The following is a 26054-nucleotide window of genomic DNA, read 5'->3' as shown; positions in this document are numbered from 1 at the left end:
TAGATGTGAATATGTCCTTATACCTTTGTGTAGGAAAGCATGTACTCAAATAATTCTAATTTAAATGTTGAGATTGCCTAACCTAGACTCCAGTGGCATGACCCTTATATCCTTGTATCATTCCAGTTCCTGTTTCTCTCTGAGGTCTTACAGTGGAGAGCGCAGACCACTCCAGACCACCTGCTATACACTCTGCTCAATTGTCGGGTAGGCTCCAGAGCTCTAGAGCTCATATTTCCTAATGGCTTAATTTAGTAGTCTGAACTTTTTTTTTGAGAGATCACCTCCTTTTATAACATTCCCAGACTCTTCTCTTTACTTAGCAGAAGTAACATTTGGGGGGGGGGCGGATATTTCAGCTCAGAGGTTACATATAGTTCATCATTGTGGAGGAAGTCCAGCATCTGGAGCTTGGGGCAGCAAATCACACTGTATCAGCAGTCAGGAAGCAGAGAGAAAGGCATAAATGTACACTTGTTAGTGTTCTCACTTTCTCTGCAGTATTCCCACCCAAAATGAAGAGGTTAATGGTACCTAAAGTAGAAGACTAATGCAGTCCTAGGAGGTGGTTATCTCCTTATTATAAACAAACTTGTTTAAATATAATTGACTTAGTAACAGACTCTAAGGAATGATACCATTTCTATTTTATAAAGTTTCTGTTTAATTTCACAGTAGCAATTCACATTCTTCCTCCTTAAAAGTACTTAGAAGTCAGACCTTAAATATTGTAGAAAATATTAACAATAGATGTTACATGCAAAGATGTATTTTGGGTTTTAATGTTTATTTGTTTTTAGCTTTTCTTTATGCTTTGGAGCTAAAGCTTGAAAATAGATAAATAGTTGGACCTCTTGACAAGTACAGGTACCTATAAGTCTACAAATATGAGGTTGTTTAGGATTCTTAATTATCAAAGTCTTGAGTGCTCAAAGGTCTGGCTTCTGGCTGTCACGGTTTCATTGTGATTCTCTGACTATATGTACTTGGACATGTTTACCTTACTCTGTCATAAAGGTCCTTATCAGCTTGAAATTACCCTTTGTGGAATTGGAAATGATGGCTCATCATATACTACATCTGCTCATAACCTTATCCAGGGAGAGTCCTTGGAGACAACAAAGAGCATTTTCCTATTGTCCCCCTGTTCTTTGAATGTCTAACAGAATGCCTCTTCTCTGAGGGGCACTCTTTTCACAACCTACCGCCTCCTATGTATGGTCACATGGCTATTTGGTCATAGAGCCTGAACCTTGAGAATTCAGTGACCGCATACCCACGCATCCAAAATGATTCCTCTCTCCTCGTTTTATTATTTCAGTTTTATTACATTTTTATTTGGTGTGTGTGTGTGTGTGTGTGTGTGTGTGTGTGTGTGTGTGTGTGTGTGTAACAGCATGCTTCTGGAGGTCAGAGGACAACTTGTGGCAGTCAGTTCTCGTTCTATAATGTGGGTTCTAGATATTGAACCTGGACCCCTCAGGCCTGTGAGCATATATACTGTTACCTGCTTAGCCAGCTCTCTGGTTCCAGACTTCCATTTTTCATCGTTTTCACTGAATCCATCTTTACCCTATACATATGGACAAGATTCCCTTTCCTACATACAGCTGCTCATTTTCATCTTCCTTCACATCTGTGATAACTTCTTTTTCCCTTTACTGTCCTCTTCTTGACTCTCTTCATGTGGTATTTTCCTATAAGCTCTTTTGACTTGCCTTTGTCCATAGCCTACATGGCTCTCTTTTCCAATATTGCCTCCAAAGTGATGACTAGAATGTATTGTCTTAACTATAACTGACCTCCTTTTCATTGTGCAGTTCTCAGAACTTTTCATAAGTATAACTTCTTCTCTTTCCTTAATTTGCCTAATACTGGTGATTATATCCTGTACAAACCATCAACAGAGCAAGTCAGACATGTATCACTTTTAACCTCCCCCTTTAATATTGACTAATACCACGCTCACACTTTTCTAAGATAGATAAGTAAAATTACCTGTGTTCAAACTTTATGGAAGTCTAAACTTGGAGTGCAAGAGTAGGAGATCCTTGTAGACACAGAGATTCAAACTTGAAGTGATGTCATCCAATCAGTGTGACCTTGTAACCATTGTCTCCAATTCCCCTTCTCCGAAGTACACAAATGGATCAGCTTCACTTTCTTCCCCTTTTCTCCACTGCAGACTCTGATCTTTCCCAGCTCTCCACACATACTCTCTCACCACTCATTATACTGGTGCCCAACTGCAGGACAAGGGAGGTTGCTTGGGTGCTTTTCTTCTGGTCTGGACACGATTTTTACTAGTTATGAATTTGATTTTTTTTAACTATCTTTTTTTGATCGTGGGTCTTTTAAGATAATTGAAACACTTGACTTCAGAGTGTGAAGGGTTTTTAAATTGTTCGTTTAGTGTCCATTCATGTACCTACACCCTTAGCAACTGTAGTAGTTAGGAATGAGGTATGCAAGATTGAAAGTTGGAGTAGTGCATATTAAAATGATCACTAATAGTAGAGAACGTTCTCTCTCAAAATCATGCAGAATATCTTTTTGTTTGTTTGTTTTTACCAGGAACTTCACACAACTCATTTAATTTTTTGTTTTGTTTATTTGTGGTATTTTCTTTATATTCTCAAAACATGAATTTTGTTCCTTAATCATTTTAGATATTAAAATAAAGCCTTAAAATGGTGTCAAGTTCACAGTTTTAAAATGGATGCTGACTCTTGGATGTCTCTGCATGATCAGCCTGTCATGAAAACTCTCCCACAACTTATTTTAGAAGACAATTCTAACACGATGAAATAACTTTACCTAGAAACCTACTTTTTATCCAGTGGTTTCAGAATAGAAATCAATTTTTCCCAAGAACTTTGATGAGGATGTTGGAAAATGATCTGTTACCTGAGGCTAAATGATTAATACTTCATGGAAATATTCACTTGGAACTTGTGTTCTTAACAAGTAGTGCTTGGAAAAATGAAATATGTCCCTGAAACTGATTGCATTTCTGCTGCAGTACAAGATTGTATTAAAATCTTCAAAGTGAATAGAGGCTGGAGAGGCTCTGTCTGTGGAATAGTTACCAAATAAGCATGAGGACATGAGTTAATTCTTGATATACACAAGGGAGACATGGTTGGGGGTGGGGGGCATGGGCGGAGATGAAGTGCTTATAATCCCAGCCATGGGGAAGTAGAGACAGGTGGATCCCTAGGTTCAATGCCACTGCGAAACCTTTTCTAAAAGAAAAGGTGGGAGTGGACAACACCTTATAGTTGAACTTTGCCTGGGGTTCCCCTCTTGCCTCCATGTACAAACATGATTAGTGCTCTTATCTCTGTGCACAAATATGTGCCCTCACTACATGAACACAAACACACCAGACTATTAAAGAGTCAGTAGCAATGAACTTGTGTCATATTGTACACCCATTACATGTCATATTCAACCTTGCAGTTTCATATGGTAATTGACACGCAAGCTACCAACCTATTGTGAGTTATTCTTCAAGTAATATAGGGAGGGGTCATGGGAGAGAGGGATCTCAACACATACCACACCTCCAGTGACCCAGTGAGGGGTTCCATTGTTCAGGGGAAAACAGTGTTTATTCATCATGTTCGTTCCAAGCAGGAGGTTACCCATTTGTCACTCACCTTATCACATAGCCATATCTATGGAGCAAAAATTTGTGTCAGACTTAAAATATGATAGTCTACCTCTTTCCCGCATAGCAACTTCTGAAGGGACTTGGGGATAATACTGATGAGTTTCAAGTCCCTGTACATGATAGATTCAGATCTTAGTCACCACAAAGCATATTTCTCTCCTACACCATTATCACAGAATATGGTGGGGTTTTGTATTAACTCCCATGAAATGATAAAGGGTAATTTGGAAATGGCTTTAGAATTTTATCAAAGATAAAAGACAGCATGTGAATTAAGTTTCACATTTAGTTAAAAGCCTATTGGTAGGAATTTTTAGTAGCTAGAATTAAAGTGTATTTTCTAAGAAATTATGGACTGCTGATTGTGACTAAACAAAACTTCTAAAATCTCAGAACCAAAGAAAGGGGGAGGGGGCAAATTGTGGGCTTTGTCTTATCAATAACAGCAGGTTGGTCTTTTTTTGTTGCTATAACAAAATCTATGAGACAGATCATTTTATTTATTTTTTTTTGTTTTTGTTTTTTTATTGGATATTTTATTTACATTTCAGATGTTATCCCCTTACCCTATACCCCACCCCACCCAGGAACCCCCTATCCCATCCCCCCTCCTCCTGCTTCTATGAGGATGTGCCCCCACTTTTACCTCCCCACCTTCTAATTCCCCCACAGTTGGCGTCTAGCCTTCATGGGACCAAGGCCCTCCTCTCCCACCTATGCCTGACAAGGCCATCCTATGGGTCCATCCCTATGTGCTCCCAGGCTGGTGGTTTAGACAGCTCTGGTTGGTTGGTATTGTTGCTCTCCTCATGGGGCAGCAAACTTTTTCAGCTCCTTCAGTCTTCTCTCTCACTCCTCCATTGGGAATCCCTTGATCAGTTCAATGGTTAGCTGTGAGCACCCGCCTCTGAATATGTCAGGCTATGGCAGGCCTCTAAGGAGACAGCTATATCAGGCTCCTGTCAGCATGCACTTCCTGACATCCACATCAGTGTCTACCTTTGGTGACTGCACATGGGATGGATACCCAGGTTGAATGGTCTCCAGACGGCCCCTCCTTCAGTTTCTGTCCCACACTTTGTCTCCATATTTGCTCCCTTGAGTATTTATTTTAAAAAGCTTATGTTGGCTTATAGTTCTGGGGATTCAAAGTTGAGAGGTCACATCTTATAGTGGTTTTCTTGCGGGCAGAATCCTGAGACAATTCAGGGTGTCGTGATAAGAGGAGAGAAGGACTGTGGATATCTGTATCATCTACTTCTCAAAATCCACTATGATTCAACCATGGAGGTTCCATTCTAATGGCATTATGTAATCCTACTTTCTGTCTCAAAGCTTTACCTATAAACACTGGTCTTAATACGTTTCCAGCATTCTGGTATCCCATTGTTGTGACTAAATTTTAACCCATGGTGCTTTGGAGAAAATTCAGACCACATCAAAACTATAGTAACAGTACACTTTAGCTCTTCTGAATGTGATTGTAGCTAATAAATGTAGAGAAGTTATAGCTATCTTAGGCAGAAATAGGCATACAGTAGCAGGGTAAGGCACTCCGCCTTAATAGGTAGACATTCTCAGTAGGGAGTCTCAGAGTCCCCAATCCTGCCAGCTCTCTTTTGAGGCATATTTCCAGTATGCCATTAAGCTTATCCCCTGTGTATGATCATAGGTCTATGCTGCTTTTTCTCATAAAGAGATTTACCATACTGCAGTGTCAAGGATGTGTTTGATGAGGAGCTTTACCATCAGATGTACTTTCATATTTTTCCCCAAAAGTACTTTGAAGAGCTCAGTGGGCTTTAAGTCCAGGAAGGTGTATTTTGATTTATGCTGACAGACATGTCAGTGAGGAAATGCTCAGAGGAATGCTTAATCTTGAAGGCACCAAATTACAACTTTTAGTCTGTATTTCTTAGACTCGTCTCATCCCATACACTTACACCTCATCTGCATCTTTGCTGCACTCTGCTCTCACTAGTCTCCTTTACATACCAGTTTGATACAAAGGAATGCGTGTGGGAGAAGGATCAATTTAGAGACTCGTAAGTTAAGTATCTCTAATATCAAACACTGGTCACAGCATCAATAGCTGTCTGAAGGCTGACTCGGATGTTACCTGGGTCTCTTCCCACTGCCTCACCATTCCTTGTCTCAATCATCCAAGACTACAACTTGGCTTTATAGGATTCACTATGATTAAACAGTACTGGTGTGTGTACCTTACTGTAGAGTACTCCTCTATACATCCCATCAGGACCTCTCTTCCCATCCTTCCATATGTCTGTCTATGACATTTGAGACAGGAATTCAGCATGGTTTTCCAGACATTGCTCCCTACTAGCCCAGAGGCTCTGGTCCCTGTGGTCCACGTGGTGTTTTCCACATGGCAGTTCTCCTGGCAGCTCATTAAGGATTGCACTTTCACAAGTGTCTTTCATTTAGGAGTTTCAGTCCTTGAGTCTTGAAGTTCATTGTGTTTTCCTATGACTACCACATGCTCCCACATCCTTCTTTTAAACAATGTATGTAAATGTTATCAACTTAGCCCAGATTGTCCATGATAACTTTTCATTCTGCTTCTCTGATCTTCCTCACCCATAGACTATCAGCTAGACATGTCCATTATTTTAAAAAGCAATATTTTAAAGTTGCTGTAGACAGTGATCTCTTTATACCTCTGATTACTGCAAATGAACTATATACATTATATCTCAGGAATATTTTAAAAGTTAGTTAAATGTAACTCTTTTTTTCTGAAAAGACTTTACCTCTTTTTTTTTCACTTGCTTTTAGATGGATTTCTACTATGCAGTACAGGATGCCTATAAATAGCCTAGGCTGACCCCTATCCTCCTGCCTCAGCTTCCCAAGTGCTGGGACTGAAGGCATACATGTGCATACTCTGCTATAATGCAGTTCATTCATTCTTTTCTTCACAATGTAAATAATGAATAGCATACATTTTGGTATTTCTCAGTGCCTATTCTGTACTAGTCTTTCCTGGTAAGCCTCTTTTGAAGTGACCTAAAGATATTTTCTTTCTGTTTTTGTGTATTTTAAAAGTCTGCATTAAAAAAAAAAGTCACTTAAACTGCCTAGCTGAAGAGCTAGTGACAGTTGCTGGCCTTTGAGGAGGCCGAGTCAGTTTTCTTTTGGTATAGGAGGTGAGGATGATGAAAACATATCAATCTGATCATTAAAATTGTGGTTCAATGAATGTCCCAAAATCTATTGACCTGAGAATGCCATGTAAATGGATTATATAATGCATGACCTGGTATGGTGAAGATTCCCTGAACCCCTGTTCTTGTGATATTCAGGGAACAATAGCAAATTCCTTGACATGTGTTCAACTACACAAGCGTGCAGAAAAGATAGCAGTGATGCTGATGGAGAGGGGCCACCTGCAGGATGGAGACCACGTGGCATTAGTCTACCCTCCAGGTAAGCAGTAGGATCAGTGGTCGCAAGGACAGCAATGGGAGGAAGCGCTTTGTTGTTCCAAATGGTACTTGTGGAGTGTCTGGGTTACTGCCTAGTGTGTTTTTTGTTTCTGTATAGATTCTTGCTGGGCTCATTTGCCTCTAAATATTCTCACTCACAGGGCCTAGGCTACATGATAACACTGTTTTAAAGTCTTAAAGCAATACCTAACCAAACCTTTATCTCTACATTTGATTGAGTTTCTAAGGTAGTTCATATTATTGGTGGTAATTGAGTTTTTAGCTCCTAGACATAATAATACCATTGAATAGTTATCTAGAGAAATGACATATAAATGAAACATCTAAGATGTCTTAGCATCTTGTGTCTAAAAGAACAAGCCACAAGAAATTAATCACTGAGACCAACAGGTACAGGGAGGAAGGAGTTAAAATCTTTATTTCCCTAATTGTCTGAGTTTACCCAGACTAGAACTTGCACTGAGAGAGAGGTGGAGGTCTTTAAGCAAAGTAACTGGCTTCAAAACGGTATTTCTGCTTTCATCTTGTGTAGGAATAGACCTTATTGCTGCATTTTATGGTTGCCTATATGCAGGCTGTGTGCCAATCACCGTGCGACCTCCACATCCACAGAACATTGCAACGACATTACCTACAGTCAAGATGATCGTAGAGGTAACCAAGGCCTGGGTAGGATGCTGTGGGCCTTTCACTGTCTATGCTCAGTAGCAAGCTGTGAGTTACAGACCTAAAGTCTCCCAAAACAACTGCTTACTATTCTGTACATGTGGGTTTGCAATGAAACTAATAAAATTGGGAATAGTCTATCTCCAGGGAGTTAATCATCTAGCATTGGGAGTAGGATCTAAGCTAAGCAACTTGGAAGCTGGGGCAGCTGGGAGCAGCTATAACAATGCATTGATACTGAAAGAAGGCCTCACCACCAAACACAAGCGATTTGAATGAAAAACAGTGTATGTGTTGTCTTCAAGTTCCCTTCTTCTGGATCTAGAAGGTTGTTTTGTTTTTAGAGTATAGGTGTATGCTTTGTTTGTTTTTATGTGTAAGGAAGCTAAAGACTAGCAAATGTGTTTCCCTCAACTCTGGGAGGCCCTAGGTGATATTAACAGCCAGATCAGCCCACTTCCTCAGCTCTTGGGAATTAAAGTTGTGTACTCTCAACCTTTTAGAAACATTAGGCACAGAAGTGATGAACACTTCCCTGATGTGTTTCTTTCTGGTGTGTATTCATTCCTTTCCTCCTTGTCTGTGGTCCTCAGGTGAGTCGGTCTGCTTGTCTCATGACAACACAATTGATTTGTAAACTGCTTCGGTCCAGAGAGGCAGCAGCAGCTGTAGATGTCAGGACATGGCCCCTCATACTGGACACAGGTCAGCACCTGGACTCTTCTTCCCACATGCATTTTCTTGTTATGGTCTTTAGTGTAGTCAAGTAGATTAATAGCTTCATTTTTCTTTGCAGATGATTTGCCAAAGAAGCGGCCTGCCCAGATCTACAAACCTTCCAACCCAGACATGCTGGCTTACCTTGACTTTAGTGTGTCCACAACCGGGATGCTAGCTGGTGTAAAGGTGAGAAGAGGGGTCCACCTAATGGGCAGGCCAGTGGTGGACAACAGACAAGCCATGCACTGATTGTTCTTTTGTTGTCATGTGTGATTATATTCCAGTGAGAGAGGTATAATATGATTTTTATATGAGCCTTTCATATATTACCTTTCAATACCTGATAGCTAATTTCCAAATACTGTGTGGAAAGCTGGGGACATAGTTTACTCATGCAGCCCTTGCCTAGCATGGTCATTGCCCTGGATTCAGTCTTCAGTACTGAAAAGCAAAACAACAACAACAACCCATTTTTTCAAACTGTCACAGTACAGTACTGTCTAGTACTGTATACTAGAATACCACATAAAATTTTCTTGCTGGTTCTCAGATCTGCTGCTACTACACTGCATGTTTGCACAGTATTCTCTTACTTGTTAAACTTGAGCACAATCATAACCTGAAAGATGGCTTCTTGGTGAAGCTTCCATGAGCCTTTTGCCTATCAAAGTACAGAAGTACCAATGTCACTTAGAATTGGCATCATCACAGCTCAGATATCAGGGTCCTGTGCTTCAGGGTCTAAAACCCCAGAAAGCCGTTTCCTCTCCATCTCTGCCTCTGAGTTAGACTGGAACAGTTTGAGCTAGTTACCTATCACAAATTAGAGTTCGCAGATTTGACCTCTCCCATAGAATTAAGGAAAACATAAAATTAGCTAGAGTATTAAATAATCTCTTTAAAAACTTCCTAAAAGAAATATTCTCAGAGCAAGATGAGTTAAGTGCCGTCATCCATAAGTGAACTTTGACCTTCTTACTGTCAGGGCCAAAATAGAAACCCACAGTTCTGCTTAATCTTGTGGAGTATGGAGGTAGGAACTACAATATTAAATCTTGATTTAATAAAAATGGATCTACATGGAACAGATAGTATGATCTTTGTGTAATACTTCTTGGTGACTCAATTTATTTATGCACCATAGAAGAACTCAGAAATGGTTAACTATACTTTCTTCTAAACTTGTAAAATGTTTTTCCAATTTTTGATTATGTTTGATGAGTATGTGAAGAGAAGTATATTGTGATATGAATTAATGAAACACCCATAAGGGCTGAAAGACATGGAAAAATAGGGGAGGTTGTCTGGCATGTCGTCTGCCTCTTTGGTCCTATAGGATTGCAGGGAGGCCATTTTTCTCTGGAAGAAATTCTTACTGGATTTTAGTTTTTAGACAGAAACATTCAGTTGCATACCATGAAAGTTAGAAGAGTTCATGGGTGTCTTCTCTGTAATTGGTGCTATGGAATGTCAAGGTTTATGTAAAGCATAAGGGTATGTTGTACTATGTCATTTCACATTTCACCCACTTGACTGTGTTGGTTTGAACTGTGCCTGGGGAATGGTTGTATGCCCAGACAAAGGACAATTACTTAACGTCAGCCAAAGCAAAACAGCACCAAAAGGCAAGGCTGCTTAGGACACATCATGTAGTACATCATGGCACAGCCATACATTGGCTTGAGGCTGTCTCATGTCTGATGAACATGGATTTGGAGATCTACTTTTAGGGCCTCTCAGAGTCCTTCATTTCATGGCCTCTGGAAAAATACTTTTTTATCCAAGTCTGAGGTTATCTAGTAAAAATCAGGAATTTACACTTTATTCCAGAATACACTTCGAGTTCAGGCTTGTGGGCTGGTGATATTGGCAGGGCCCAGACTGGGGTGTTCTTAGAGATGGAGAGGTTTGGGTTTGGGTTTTGGGGGCTTTTTTTTTTTTTTTTTTTGGCATTTTTTAAATAGCAGTTGCTTTCTTAACCTGTTTGTCCTCTTGTCACTGTGTTAAAACTACTCTCAATACCTAGCAGAGTCCATAGCTGCCAGCCAAGGATATATGAGCACCTTCTTTTTTTAATTTTAATTTTTTTATTGGATTTGTTTTACATTTCAGATGCCATCCCCATTCCCCATTTCCCCTTCCTAGAAAACCCCTATCCCATCCCCCTCTTCCTTTTTGCTTTTATACATTTTTTTAAATGTTGATCAAAGACTTTATAAGTTTGGTAATGCTCAATAACAAGATGCCCATACAATACCCAACCTAGATATACCAACTATCTTTGACTGGTGGAGACACGCGAACATCTGCCTCCATGTTCCTGTCTCTGTCTCTGTCTCTCTGTCTCTGTCTCTTTCTTTCTCTCTCTCTCTCTCTCTCTCTCTCTCTCTCTCTCTCTCTCTCTCTCTCTCTCTCTCTCTCTCTCTCTCTCTCTCTCTCGCCTCATATGAGCACCTTCTTTCTGGTTTTTTTTTTTTTTTATATATTAATCATGTTTGACAAAGTGCTGGCAGACCTTATACTTACCTGCTATGTCTCAACTTTACGCCACATGGTAGTGGGTAGACTTATACTCATTATTTTTAATAGAGAGTCTCTCTGTATCTGAGGCTGGCATAGAATTCACTGTGTGACTCAGGTTGCCTTCAGACTTGCAGCCATCTCCTGTCTTTGGGTTCTCAAGAGCTGAATATCAGTGTACTATACCTGGTTCCTCCTCTTCCTCCTCTTTCCTTCCCCTTCTCTTTCCTCTTCTCTTTCCATTTTCTTCTCTTTTCCTTCTCCTCTTCCTCTTCTTCCTCTTCCTTCCTCTTCCTTTTTCTCCTCCTCTTCTCCTCTTCCTTCTCCTCCTCCTCTTCCTTCTTTTCTTCCTCTTCCTTCTCCTTTCTTCCTTCTTATTTCTTCCTTCTTCTCCCTCCTCCCTTCACCTTTTTCCTCCTCCTCTTTCTTCCTCCTCCTCTTCCTTCTTTTCTTTCTTGTTCCTTTTCTTCTTCTCCTCCTTCTTTTTTCTTCCTCTTTTTCAATACCTAGCACTGAATACAGTGCCTGATACATGTACAGTATGTGTATATCTGTATATATTTTGAATTCTAGAGTAACTCTTTCCAGTACTGGGGTGAATTCATTACACAGCCTATTCCTGGGTAGAACTTGACAATAAAGGGACTCCTCATTCTTATTTCTTTTATATCTTTTGCTGAAGTGATGAGTGCATGGGTTGGATTTCCTTGCTTGTGTTCTTTACTGGTTCTCTTTATAGATTATCACTGCGGTGCATGCTTAACTTGTGACACATTTAACTTGTGACATATTTTAATTGTATCTGATACAGTTTTCCTTGCTTCCTTTGCTACTCAGAAGTTGGTGTGGTTATCAAGTTCTCACAAAACAATGATCCTGTTAGATGTAATCTGTACTGTTTCAGAATCTGTCACCTTTCTGATCAGAGCGTCACTGTTTTCCATGCTGAGTAGAGACAGAGTTTGACTGCCATTTCATTGTGGGATGGTCACAGCTAGGAAGGACCTGAGGGTCGGCAGGAAGTCAGGTTAGGACTCACTACATAGTTTTCAGCACACTGCTTCACTTCTGAGCCACTGTTATTTAGACATGAGAATAGGATTCCATGCTTGTGAAATATAGGCCCTTGTGTATCTAAGACAGCTACTCTACAGATCCCTGAACCTCACAGAATAAGAATAAAGCCAAGTCTCTACTGCAGAGCTGAGCATGACCCCTCATTCCTTCTTTACCTACCTGCAAGCACTTATGTGGACACAAGAATCCCTCTTTGTATAATTTGCTTTTCAGATCAGAAATAGTTATCCACTGCCTGAGTTATAAGGATGGCGTATCAAGAAGTATAAAGTGTGGTTTATTTGTTCAAAATGGAAGACTTCATAGTGCAGGGAATCACAGATGTGATTTATACAGCTCACAAGGTTGAGGCAGAAGGATTGCTATGAATTAGAAGCAAGCTTAGGCTTAGTCCTAAGTTCCAGGCCACTATGGGTAGCACATGTGAGACCATGCCTACTAGCTACCCCTTACCCTCCCATCTCACCCTTCCCACCAAAAAAAATGAAAATGAAAAAGGGAAGTCTAATGAGAATATCGGCATCCACCTTTCTAGAACAATGTGACCCAAACTTGCTATAAATTCTCTGGCCTTGGAAGAATCTTTAATAAGATTTACTTAATTAAGAGGACTTTAACAAGAATTACTATGAATCTAAGACTGCCATGTTGTCCCACAGATGTCGTTGGATGCTTGGTGCCCAGTCACTCACTTTTACTGGCTTTCTGTTTTTCAGATGTCTCATGCAGCCACCAGTGCCTTTTGCCGTTCTATTAAGCTGCAGTGTGAACTTTACCCTTCTAGAGAAGTGGCCATCTGCTTGGACCCTTACTGTGGACTTGGGTTTGTCCTCTGGTGTCTCTGCAGGTGAGGTTCTTCCTTAATGTCCTTAAAATGACTGTTTTTGTTTTGTTTTGTTTTGTTTTGTTTTTCAGTGAAAAGAAACCATGTACCTTCCCTTGTGGATCTTTGGCTGTGGAGCTAAGTGTAGAAACCTTGATATTGTGCCTCTCCCAGAGGCCCCAGCTCAGGACCAGAGTGTAGTGACTGGCACTTTCACTTTCTATGGCAGTCAAATGAGATTTTGAGGAAGCATCTCCTGGGTAGACTGCATCTGCTAAGGTGCTACAGACTTTTTTTTTAATGGTCAGAAGACTATCAGGTTTGAGTCTGAAGCCCTTATCCCTGGCAGTCATGCCTTTTGGGGCTTATGAAAATCCCCGAAAGCTACTCTTGCCTTCTCCCTGACTTTACTCAGTAGTGGTCTTGGGCCAGGGAGAGGTACAGAGGAAAGCCCATGAAGTCTGAGCTCATCTCTCTGGTCATTGTACTCTTTTCTGCCACCAGCTTGGTGCTGTTTCTTAGGAAGTGCCCAGAAAATACTTACAGAATGAATAATAGAATAAAATATACAGATGTCTCTTTCCTGGCTCTTTTTTTTCTGAATAGACATACATCATTTCTTTAAACATTTATAGAAATACAAAATAAATACACACATAAATATGATGTCACACATCTGTAAGTCCAGCACTTAGGAGGTAAAGAAAGGAGAATCAGGGTTTCAGGTCCAGCCTTAGCTCCTCTGCAGGAAGGAGGACCAGGAACTCAAGCCCAGCTCGAGTATCACAGCAAATTTGAAGGCTACCTGGAAATATGAGAGCCTTTCTCAGAAAAGAAAACTGAATAATATAGCTGTTAGCAGTAACACTTAATAAATGTTGGCCTCAGAAAGTATCCATGATCAGCAAAATGGCATATAGTCTTCTGGGTGGTTTTTTTTTTTTTTTTTTTTTTTTTTTTTGAGACAGGGTTTCTCTGTACTGGGTATATTTTTTAATGTAGGATACTTGTAATTAGCATTTTCTAGTACATCTAAGTGTATGAAATGTACTAAAACAGGTACCGGTGTTCCAGACACAGCTTCATGGCTCTCAACCTGTTGTTTTCTTTCTTGCATCTTTCTATGGGTTAGTTTTTGTTCTTATTTTTGTTTGTTGTATATTATTTGTGTTGTGTTATTTTTGTATGTTATTTGTACTTTACCACACAAAATTTTATCCATAATATTTATGCTTATAAATTTCATAAATATATATTACTACAGTTGTATAATTGAGACAGTAGTATATGTAATTTCTGTTTTTCTTATAATTTATGTTGGTTATGGTGAATTTAGACACTCATGGATAATTATGTTACTGAATTCATAGTACTTAATATTAATTTAATATTTAATTATTCTATTGAAGCTTAGATGTATATGTTGGAAAGGACATTGTATTTAGATAATTCAGCTTTTTGAGAAAGCAAATAAAATTGAAACAGTAACATGCTTAATAGTTATTGTATACCTCAATGCAGATGCAATTGCATTGAGTATGTTAGCACTCAGGAGAGAGTACAGAAAATCCTCATCTTATTGTCTGGGCCCATGTACATGAAGCTGTTTAAGCCAGCTGAGCAAGAAGAGTGAGTCTTCTCTGAACATCGCCTCTCTAAGAGGACTGTATTCATTTTGCAAAGTCAACATACAGTCAGTAATGGAAGAATGTTTTGCTCTATTGAGCTATCAGGCCTTACCCCACAACATCCTCAGAGGAGTAGCTTGTTTCAAGAACGTTCTGGATTTGAATGATCCATTAAGACAGTAAGGAACCTTAATTAATAGATGTTCTTGCAAATTCACTCACAAGTCTCAGGCTAAAATATTCTGATCTGAGGGATGGCTCAGTTGGTAAAATAAGAGTTTGATCCCAAGAAAGGTAGATGTGGTGGTACATGCTACTAATCCCAGCACCAAGGACCACGGAGTTGGAGACAGGTGGATCCTTGGGGTTCACTGATTAGCCATCCTAGCCTCCATGGCTAATGAGAGACCCTGACTCAAAAAACAAAACAACCCCAAGGTGAATGGTGCTTAAGGGACAATAGCTGAGATTGTCCTCTGGCCTCCATACACACATGCATATAAAAAAAGGTACAGCGTTTTGCTGGTTGCCTCTGATTTGAAACAGTAAAGGCAGTTGTATAAATGTAAACAAAAAAAAAGAGTGTAAACTTCTGTTTTTCAAAAACCTATGCAAACAGATTACAAAGAGCTTGCTTAAAAAAATTCATGTGGAGTCTTAGATGCACAATCACTAAAGTAACCTTCAGTTGTTGAATTGAAGATTCTATTGAGAGTCATGAATAAAATGGAATTGTTTTAAAATATTTTCTATTTTAAGGTTATGCATATTGTTTCAAAGAATGTCAGAGAGAGATGTTAGGAATGAAAATTATTAGAAGAGGACTTTGCTAGCATATTGCAAAGCGCTCAGTTAAACCCCTTACTGTACCTACTCAAAGAAGTATATCAACATTCAACAAAATATCACTTTAAAAAAAACTTAAGTCTATTGATTGAGTTTAGTCTCTAGCAAAGTCTTAGCAGCCTTTTTTGTAGAAATGGATTTTCTAGCAACCAAAAATATGCCCAGACAGAACAAACTGAGACAAAACATCTACAAAAATACCACCGAGTTCATTTTGTGTTGGTTAACTAGTCCTGAGCAGAAGGCCTACCCTGAAATGTGGTCAGTATACCCAATGAGACTTTTATCCATTAATAAAACTGTCTTTGCCAGCACATATCAATTGTAGATAGCTTCTGGTTGGGAGAGGTTTGTTTTCGAGACAGTCTTACTATATAGACCATGCCACCCTCCAAGTTTAGAAGATCTTTGCCTCCTCAGTGCTATGATTACAGGCTGTACCACCACACCTGGCCACAGCTTTCTTGAGAAGAAAGCTTGCCTTTGGAATACCTGACACAGTATAGCTCACATGTCTTCTCACAACAGATCTGCTGATTAAGGAGGCTCAGTATAGTACCCTGAGATAATACGTGGCTGTGTTGTTGAGAGCCAAACTTGGTGCAATTGTCATTTGCTTGTATGTGGGTTGTCTGGTTAATAATCTGAAGTCACTTGCTAATATGTACATTAATAATATAAAGAAAATGTCTTTTTCATCATTTGAAGCTTAACTTTAACCTCGAATAGACCAAGTTCCAGAAAGTCTTACAGGATACTTTGTTCCATACAGGTAATCTATTCCTTATGTAGTCTTACCCATGAATATTTATAGTCAGTGCCCCCAAAGTTAGTATGTGTAAAAATTGATAGGTAAGATTCTGATGGATGATTTGATAAGAGCAAATTCAGACTTTATGAGTCAGGACACAGGAATCACTATAGGGTAATGGTTGTCAGTAATCCACAACAACACTGCCATGACAACTATACAACTTGGCAGTTAATATCATTTTGTTCTGTGGTACAAGCCTTCTTTGCAATGTACATGTTTTCATGTAATGTTGCTTGAATTCTGTCAGTGCCTCAGTGTATCTATCTATTGTGTGTGTGTATATATGTATGTATATATGTATATATACATATATAATAGTATATATACATGTATGTATGTATATATACATATATAATAGTATATATACATGTATGTATATTATATATACATATATAATATGTTGGCTCTTTAGATGGGATTTTTCTTTTGATTTCTATGGAATACTAAAGAGGTCAGTGACTCTATGTATAATGTTCATTAATGCGCTTCAAACTGATGGCCCTGAATTCACATTCTAAGCTCAATGTTTTTGTGTGCTAGAGCTTAGATCAAACAGTTCTTTAATCCTGGTGTGTATTGTTGAGAAATCGAGTTGTAGGTTATTTGTATTTAATGTTTTTCATTTGGATAGCCTTATGCTAGCAATCCAGAAATTAAAATTGGGGAGTTATGGATATGGTAGATTGTCAGAATTAAGAGGGAAAAGCATTATAAGGTTTTATAGCTCAGTTTTTATTCCCTAAGATACTAGGTTCAAATCATTAAGCTTGTTTAGTAGTACTAAAAAGTCCTTAGTGTAAATGAGTACCTGTTTAAATCTCAGTTTGAATAAAAAGCCTCTAAGAACACATAATTAATGTAGCATTATGAACCTTGAATTAGAAATGTGCTGAATAGCATTTGATATTAACAGAAACATTGTGTTCCTTTGCTTCTCAGGATAGAAAGACACATAGCATTTTCTGGTAGGTAATTATGATTTATGGGATGTATAATGTGTAGTTATACATTGTTAGTGCTTAGGCTCTTTCTGGTATATGATCCTGGGTTTGGGCTTGAGGTAGTTTTTTAAATATCTATACAACCGAGATAAATTTTCCACTTATTCTGATTGCTGCTCAGTGCTACCTTGAGGCTTCTAATTGGAGACAATACATTAGCTAACAAGTAAGGCTTAAATTCAAAGACATACCTAGTTAGAATCTGTAAGCTCATACTGAAGTGCCAGCAAGCCCACCTGGAAAATGAGGCCTTCTGATAACAAATGAAATGTAAAGTTTCAGTAAAATCAGTCCAGGTGGGAATGCCATAATCCCTAAGCATCATGAGAAAAGCTACATATTTCTAGGAAAAAGGGCTGGGATGTGGTCATCATTCAACCTCTCAAGCAGGGAGGGAGAGGAATGGGATATCTATTTTAGCTATGATGTGCTCTGGAAATAACACTCTGTCTTCAAAAAGTGTATATCGGGTTGGAGCAATGGCTCGGTAGTTAAGAGCATATACTGCACTTGTAGAGGACCCAATTTTGTTTCCAGCATCTATACCAGTTCACAACTGCCTGTAACTTCAATTCCATGAGGATGTGATGCCTCTGGCCTCCTCAGGCATTGCAACACTCATGTGCACCTGTACACACATACGTTTAATTAAACATAGACTAGATTTTTAATGTACATGGATCTGATGAGGAAAGAATGAGACATAGGTGAAACCCTTAACTTCATTTCTAGAGCTAAGAGGACAAGCACTTTGCTGTCAGATCTGAAGTATGCTTTTTAAAGGGTTAATTGGGGAGTGATATGGACATACTTTGAAAGAAAAAACGATTTTTTGGAAAGCCCATCTTATGTGAGCTTTGAAAGCTTGTGGGAAACAGTATAAAAGCTTAGGTTCTAGATAAAAGAGCATCTGAGTGTAAATTTGTTCTCAAGGACTAAACTAAGCTCACATTCCATTGGATAACTTATAGCAGGTTGTTGTTTGATAGCAGGGAGTTGCTTGAGTAGTATACACATCTCGTATGCTTTATAGATGTACCTGTGTAATGCTGTGCAGATGGGTGTGATGACTCACACCTGTAGCCTAGCACCATTTGGGCTCTAAAAGGATAGCTGCCACAAGTTCAAGGCCAGCCTGAACTACAAAGTAAAACCTTGTCTCAATAAAACAAACAACAAAAAAGATCCTTAATAAATACCTCCCCAATGGCAAAATAGTAAAAATATGGCCTACTGTGGGCTATTAGAATTATTTACATGGGCTTTTACGGAATATGACATATTGACTATAAACATTTGAGCAAATCAAATCACAGAGAAGTTTAAAACACAACAATAATTTAAAGTCTGATTTTCTTTCTTTGAATGTACCTTGTTTCCCATTTTCAAGTTACTAACTGCATTGAAAAGATTATATCAAAGGTCAGGGATTGCTGTATTTCCATTTTACAAAAATAACTGAAACTTTGAAATGTTGAAAGAAAGAGAAATAAATGTGATAACAATTTTATTTTGCCATGTTCCCTCTACAGTGGTTCTCTACATAAAGGATCATGTTCTAAATAAATTTGTGGGGTTATTGTTTTATTTTTCTTTTAAGATTGATTTATTTTATGTGTGAGTGCTCTATCTGCATGTATACCTGTAATCCAGAAGAGGGGATCAGATCACATTATAGATGGTTGTGAGCTACCATGTGGTTACTAGGAATTGAAATCGGGACCTCTGGAAGAGCAGTCAGTGCTCTTAACCTCTGCGTCATCTCTCCAGTCTCTCATTTACTTTTCTTAAATTTCTAAGTATACTCTCAAGTATAAAGATATAAGAATGACTCTGCATATCCTTCTGTGTGGTGGTTGGACATAATGTGGTACAGATTGACATACTCAAAAGGTCAAGTGTCTGACTTCTTTTGGTTCTCCTAATCTTCTTCCTATGTGATTGTTTTAATCTTTTAATATCTGAATTTTCTATTTATCTTACATACATATGGACATTTCTTGCTTGAAGTATTCCTGTTTCTCGGGGTGAATGTTATTCTCTGTTTCCCATCTGCCCTGGCTTCCAGCCCTGATGGCCTGTCTTGTCTCTGCAGTGTATACTCAGGGCACCAGTCCATTCTGATCCCACCCTCTGAGCTGGAGACCAATCCTGCCTTGTGGCTTCTTGCTGTGAGTCAGTACAAAGTCCGGGATACTTTCTGTTCCTATTCGGTGATGGAGCTTTGCACCAAAGGACTGGGCTCACAAACTGAGTCCCTCAAGGTAAGCATCCCTTCCCCAGGCCTGCAAGCTCACCAGCACTCCAAGCCTCTCTGGTCTTGAGAGGACACTCACACATTGGTGAGGCAGCATAGTCCTTCCAAAGAGCTGACGTGGGATCTGCTTGCAGATTGATTTAGGGGAAAAATAAGGTTTTAGGTTTTCCTCATGAATACTTTCCCACTGTCATACTAATATATATGAAGAATTGTTAAAGTAGTTTGTTTTGAATTCCTCCAATATTGTTCAATTGTCTCTGTTCCTAGCTGGTTTCAGTAGAAAATGTTTACGTAATCATCTTTCATTTGCTGGAAGGCCCTTATTTGAAGGTCTGCACTGTAACAAAAATTCATTTTACAGCTAAGTGAACTGTATTTGGGTTTTTACTTTTTTCTTTTTGATTTACATTAAGTGAGAACAATGTTTCCCTCCACTTAAGCTGGGGGAATTTGATAGACATGTTTTCATGGTAAGTTGAAGACTCATTAGTTAATGATAAGAGGAAAAAAAAATACTGCTAAGACCTGTCTTGATAGTGTTCTATCCTGCTAGTCTTATATGTGCTTGTATGTGCAGCATGTGTGTGTCTGCCTTTAGCTGTGCAGCTTATTTATGTTTCTGTGTGTACTCATACAGTGAAGTCAGACCTAGCACACTTATTTCCTTTCAGCCTTTTCCTATTCATCCCAGTACAATAAAACAAAATATGTAACTATGATGTTAAGCTATATAAATGCATTTTTGAAATTTATATAAGAAAGAGTTCCAGAGAGTCTCTCTTGGATCCATCTATATTGTTTTACAAAACGGTTAGGTGCTTTTTCATTAGCCTTTTTAGTTGGCATGCACATAATAATCAAAGCTATCACAACTGAGTGATAACCTTTACATTTCCGTTGACACTTGCCACAGCTCTGTGAATCAGGACACGCTACTATCCCTTGTAAAGATGAAAAATTAAATTCAGAGGATTAAGCAACCTTTATACCCTCATTCCTGCACTTAAATAATTACAGAGATAAATTCGTTTTGCTAATTAGAGTTGCTGTTGTAGCACAGCCTCTTGAACGGTCATGGGTGAAGTTATTACTATCCTCCAGATCTTAGTTCTTCCTAGACAATGTTGTGTATGCAGTTACAGTTAAACTTCAGATTTTAATGTCAAAGTTATCATGAAGTCTGAAAATGTGACCCAGTGGTAAAGCACATGAGGGACTCTTTAGTTATCTCTGCTGTTTCCCCAGCTTGGAGCCGAGTTTGCGTAGTCGCCTTGTCAACAGCTCGCTTCCATGCAAGCCACCATTACTCAGAGTGTGCTGTCACCTTCACTTGAAGCCACAGATGAGATCAGAAGTGGCTGATCTCATCTCTCTCAGCCCAGCCTGAGTGTGGCAGCTTTAACCATTCAGTATTTTTGTTCGTTTCATTTGATTCCAGCTCCTATGTGTGTCATTGTACAGTTCAGCTGACTATATTTGTTGCAGAACCTTAGAAATAATCATGGACATTCACTTGATAATGAAAGTTGGTCTGTGACTTTTCAAGTCTCACCAGGTGTAAATGGAGAATTGTCATTAGAAAGTTGTCTAAGCACCTTAGTTCTGCCTTTCTGTTTAAACATATTTTCCATTTCTCATATGTGCATTCTTTTTTTAAAGGTGTGTGTGCGCGTGCACATGCGTACTTGAACACATTGTGTTTGCTGGTACCTGTGGAGGCCAGAAAAGAGTTTTGTTCTTTTCAAGCTGGGATTAATGGCAGCTGTGAGCCATGAGATATGGGTGATAGAAGTGAACCTGAGTCCTCTGGAAGAATAGCACACACTTAAGCACTGAGCAGCTCTCTAGCCCCATCATGTGTCCATTCTTGTCAGGTCCTATCTCCAAAAATGCACACTAGTGCTTGCTCTTCCCAAGTGTATGTGCTTGCTTCAACCTTTTCCTTGTGATTCTTAATATTGTTTCAAACATGTTTTCAGTGGCATCTTTACTCGTTTGAATGTCTATATGGTTTTCTCTTGTGTTTGTTCAGCTGGTTGATTGGCTTGGCTAGGTTTTTTGGGTTTTTTTGTTTTTTTGGTTTTGTTTTTTGTTTTTTGTTTTTTGTTTTTTGTTTTTTGGTTTTTTTTTTGTTTTTGTTACACTAACCTCCTCAAATACCTTACAGGAACACTTTGAGTACAAATGGCACTAGAAGCGAAAAGTATGCCTGTGGTATTCTGAGTGAAAGGTTGAGTAGGTTTCACACAGCTTCACATGTTGAAGGCTTAGCAGTGTCTCTGTCCTTCTTTACAGGCACGAGGACTGGACTTGTCCCGGGTAAGAACCTGTGTGGTTGTGGCAGAAGAGCGTCCCCGAATTGCCCTTACACAGTCTTTCTCAAAGCTCTTTAAGGACTTGGGCCTCCACCCACGGGCTGTTAGCACTTCATTTGGCTGCAGAGTGAACCTGGCAATTTGCTTACAGGTAAGTTTCATTGAAAACATTGAGTGCTGAGTCTCAATGCCAGGTGTGCAGTGTAGACATACTCAGTGGATTTTCTATGGCATGTGCTTACTTACATTAGACAAATCTCTGGTCGTCACACAGATGTGACTGGTGCACACCTGTTTCCTTTTCTGCTTTTACTTGCAGAGTTCCTTTCTAGCCATTATTCATATCAGTTACTGTGTCCTGGAGTGTTTTAACTTTGGTACAAGAGTAGCTCTTGGCCAAAACTGGACTGTCAGACTGATTTCAAAATTAGACATAAGAAAACCACTTTTTTCACTAGTTCTCAACCTTCCTAATGCTGTGACCCTTTAATAATTTCTCATGTTGTGGTGACCCCAACCGTAAAATTATTTTGTTGCTACTTCATAACTGTAATTTTGCTAGTTATGAATCATAGTATAAATATCTGATATGCAGGATATCTAATATGCAACCCTGTGAATATGCCATTCAACACTTGAAGGGGTCACAACCCATAGGTTGAGAATCATATATGTAGACAGCAATTTCTGGAGGAAAAATTTCCTGTATTCATCTGGTTTTCTAAGTTGCTGCTGCCTAGCAACATAGAAACAACAAGACTGCATTTCTATGAAATAGTGGGGAGGAAGACAGCTCTCTGAAGGAAGCTTTGCGTGACAATAGCAGAGGGAATATTGATGGTTTTCTTTTCTTCATTAGTTTCCTTTACTATTTCCTTTCTTTTTTGATACACTCAACCTGTGAAGGGCAGAGTTACAAGCTTAAGACTGCCAAAAATAACACATGAGCACTTCAAGTCTGTGTCCAGCACTCAGCAGTCCTGGTGGGATACAAGGAGTTCCTGAGCTGACTCACAGTTGCAGGAAAGCAAATGGCTTCCAGGCCCTACCTACACTGTCCCTACCACTGATACTCACAAGGGTAGCTGCTGCAGTCTGCTACTGGGTAAACCTCAGAAAGCTCCATCAGCTTCTCTTTTGTCCATTTTAGGTGTTTAGACTCTGCCACTATGTAAGGGGTAAAGGAGAGCACACACACAGGGCTGGGGGAGACTAACTTTGAGGATATCAAAGCAAAAAGTAGCTACCAACAGCTTGTTAAACATATTTATGTATGCGTTTCCTGGTTTTGTCTTCTTTCCTTTCACACTGACGGTGTAGTTTTTTAAAATGGAACATACTAAGTGAATTTTAAAGCCCAAATTCAATCTTCTCCTGTTGTTGGAAAGTCTTTTTTCTTAGATGAACTGAATATATCCTGTGTTTTATTTTTTATGTTCAAGTTTTCAAATTTTTTCCTATACCAAAATGTGCTAAATGTGAAGGGTATGTGTGTATATATACGATGGAGTGTGTTTTAGCCATAAAGACAAATGAAATTACATCATTTGCAGGGAAATGCATGAAACTAGATTATCATGTTGAATTGAACAAGCCAGTTTCAAATTGAAGACAATTATTAAGTATTTCCTTTCATATGTAGAATCTAGATTTGTTTTTATCCCTACAATAAAGGGGGGGCATAAAATCATAATGGGGTATAATTGGAGGGAAGAGTTAGCAGGAAGAGAAGGGGGGTCAAGAGGAAGTGAAAGGGGTGTATGTGATAAGTATATTGTGTGCATTGTGAAAAGGTCACGGAACTCATTATTTTATTCAGATATGCAGTAATGAAGTTAGTCTCAAGGAGTACTTAGATCATATTTTTTAACCAGTTAGCTAATGTTTTCCAAGAAAAGAATACAATTTAATTTTATTTAGAAACAAAATCATTTTTTTCTTTTTGTCATGCATTGGTTATCATAAATGGTTGCCTTGCTTTCTACCAGAAGCTTGAGGCACAAAAATCCACCTCTCACAGTGATGCAGTGATTGCACAATAAAATACTCCCACCTCCAAAGACATTATGCTAAGTGAAATAAACAAACCAGTCACAATTACACAGAATTGGTTTCACTTAAAAAAAAAAAAATACAATGTGGGTATCAACGTAAGAGGAAAACTTTAGGAAGTTAGTTTTCTTTTTCTAAAAAATGTTTTCAGGGACTGAACTCAGATCATCAGGCTTAGAGGCAAGGACCTTTACCCACTGCGTTAGGATTTCCTTTATTTTAAAGACTGTACAGGTTGCTTGTCGTCTGAGTGTAGCTCCTTGGTAGAGAAATTTTCCAGAGTGCCCAAGGCCCTGGGTTCAATCCCAGCACCAATAACTAAAAAACCAAACAAAGGTGTACTTCTATTGCACTGACTTTCTTGTCTGTCTGTCTGTTGGTGGGTACTTGCTTGCTCCATGTTCTCACTTGTAAATAGTATGCAATGTGGCTACTGTTTACTTGGAAGATTTTTTTCCAACCTCATTCTCAACCTACTTGTACTTACAGATCTAAAATCTCTTAGAGAGGAATATATATATATATATATATATATATATATATATATATATATACACACACACACACACACATACATACACTGTTTTATTGGCATGCTCTTAATGGAGATTTTAATTTAGTTACATTCAAAATAATTCCATTTTCTACATGTCTTTACAGTTTTTGCCCATTTCCTATATTGTTGACTTTTTGTTTGGCTGATTTTTATTATTTGCAATAAAACATCTTAATTCCAAAAAAAAAAAAAAAAAAAAAAAGAACAGAAAAAAAAAAAAAAAACCCTCCCACCTCTTGCTTGGGATGGCACAATATGTGAACGGAGCAACCATGAGAAAGAGAGCGTGTGGTTGGGGGTCAGGCTCTTGATCATAGTGATGTTTAGAAGATGGGGGAGGGGAAGCAGGAAAAGGGTTCCTCATTAGCATTAATTACTACAAAAGAAGGCGAAGTTTTGCAGTTTTTTAGTATACAAAATTGAAAATTTGCATAGAAGGGTGTGTGATGTACAAGCTTATTAACTTCTGAGTCTTTTGTTTATGCCCCTCCCCCTAAATGAACAATATTTTAAGATGGCTACAAAGAATGAAAGTAGCATGTAGATCTTTCCCCTGAGCTGTCTGACAAATGAGCCCCCACAGGACTGCTTTGATAAGCAATAAATAATTGCTGAAGAGGGCAATAATTAACAAGCATTTGATAAGCAATAAATAATTGCTGAAGACTTCAGCAGAGCTGCCTGCAAGTTCCTGGGAATGTTACATTCCTAAGTCATTGCCCCTGCTGGGTGGCTTTCTGGTGATGCTGATGCCATTCTTCTGTAAGTGACTCCTCACCTGCATTCCTTTAAGTAAGCCTGATAAACTCTTTGATGTAGTAAGCTAAAGATGGAATCAGTTCATTGAACATTTGATGATGTCCTCTCTGGGATTAATAGACATTTGATCATGTTTCCCCAAGAGAACTAAAGAACATAGAATTAACATCTCAACTCCAAGGCTTAACTGTGTATATGCATATGCACACATCTAGTTGTTTTCCATCTAAATATGCTACTTATTTGAAATAATTGTTTACAGTGAAACATTGTAAGATCCAATATCCCTTTGACCTAGGTACCTGGAACCTAGTGGTTATCTAATAAATATGTTATAACAGTGTTGAGCAAATGTTATCTACATAATGGGAAGCAATAATGTATTTATTTATTTATTTATTTTAATCTTACCAGTATGGCTATTAAATTGAACTTTACTCTTAGCAATAGGAGTAATGGTTGTATTTAGGGTTTTGTAACCTCTTGCCAAGGGTCATTTGGGCCAGATATGCTACAAGATTAACTTTTGTGGAGTTGAAGAGGTAGTCCCTGGATAGAATGAGGCTTTATACACTGTACTACATAAACCAAACATGGTGGCCACCCTGTATTCCCAGCTCTTGAGAAGAATAGGCATGGGATGGAGATCAAGGCCATTCTTGGCAAGTATTGTGTTAAGACCAGCTTGGGATGTAAAAGAAAAAAAAAATATATATATATATATATATATATATATATATATATATGACTAATTTTTAGAAAGGTTTTTTTTCTTTATTCTTTTTGAAAAGACTCAACAAATGCTCTGTTTCTGGCATCACTTCCCAGCAGGCTGTAGGGCAATGACTCATAGCTCATACACATCAAAGCTTCT

General features: G+C 38.7%; 1 protein-coding gene across 7 annotated transcripts in view; it reads left to right on the top strand.

Annotated features, from left to right (window-relative positions):
* Dip2c (disco interacting protein 2 homolog C) overlaps positions 1 to 26054 on the top strand; it is a 395546-nt gene that overhangs the window by 341653 nt on the left and 27839 nt on the right. For all 7 annotated transcript variants that reach the window (XM_076939382.1, XM_034510935.3, XM_076939383.1 and 4 more), the window contains 8 exons: positions 127 to 207; positions 7000 to 7123; positions 7676 to 7797; positions 8403 to 8514; positions 8606 to 8715; positions 12843 to 12973; positions 19334 to 19502; positions 21794 to 21964. In XM_076939382.1, coding sequence (XP_076795497.1) covers positions 127 to 207; positions 7000 to 7123; positions 7676 to 7797; positions 8403 to 8514; positions 8606 to 8715; positions 12843 to 12973; positions 19334 to 19502; positions 21794 to 21964 — 1020 coding nt within the window. The remainder of the gene's footprint in view (positions 1 to 126; positions 208 to 6999; positions 7124 to 7675; positions 7798 to 8402; positions 8515 to 8605; positions 8716 to 12842; positions 12974 to 19333; positions 19503 to 21793; positions 21965 to 26054) is intronic.

This window comes from Arvicanthis niloticus, chromosome 8 (genome assembly GCF_011762505.2).
Source record: "Arvicanthis niloticus isolate mArvNil1 chromosome 8, mArvNil1.pat.X, whole genome shotgun sequence".
Classification (NCBI taxonomy): domain Eukaryota; kingdom Metazoa; phylum Chordata; class Mammalia; order Rodentia; family Muridae; genus Arvicanthis; species Arvicanthis niloticus.
The sequence above is the reverse complement of the archived record's forward strand: the minus strand, read 5'-3'. Positions and strand labels throughout refer to the sequence as shown.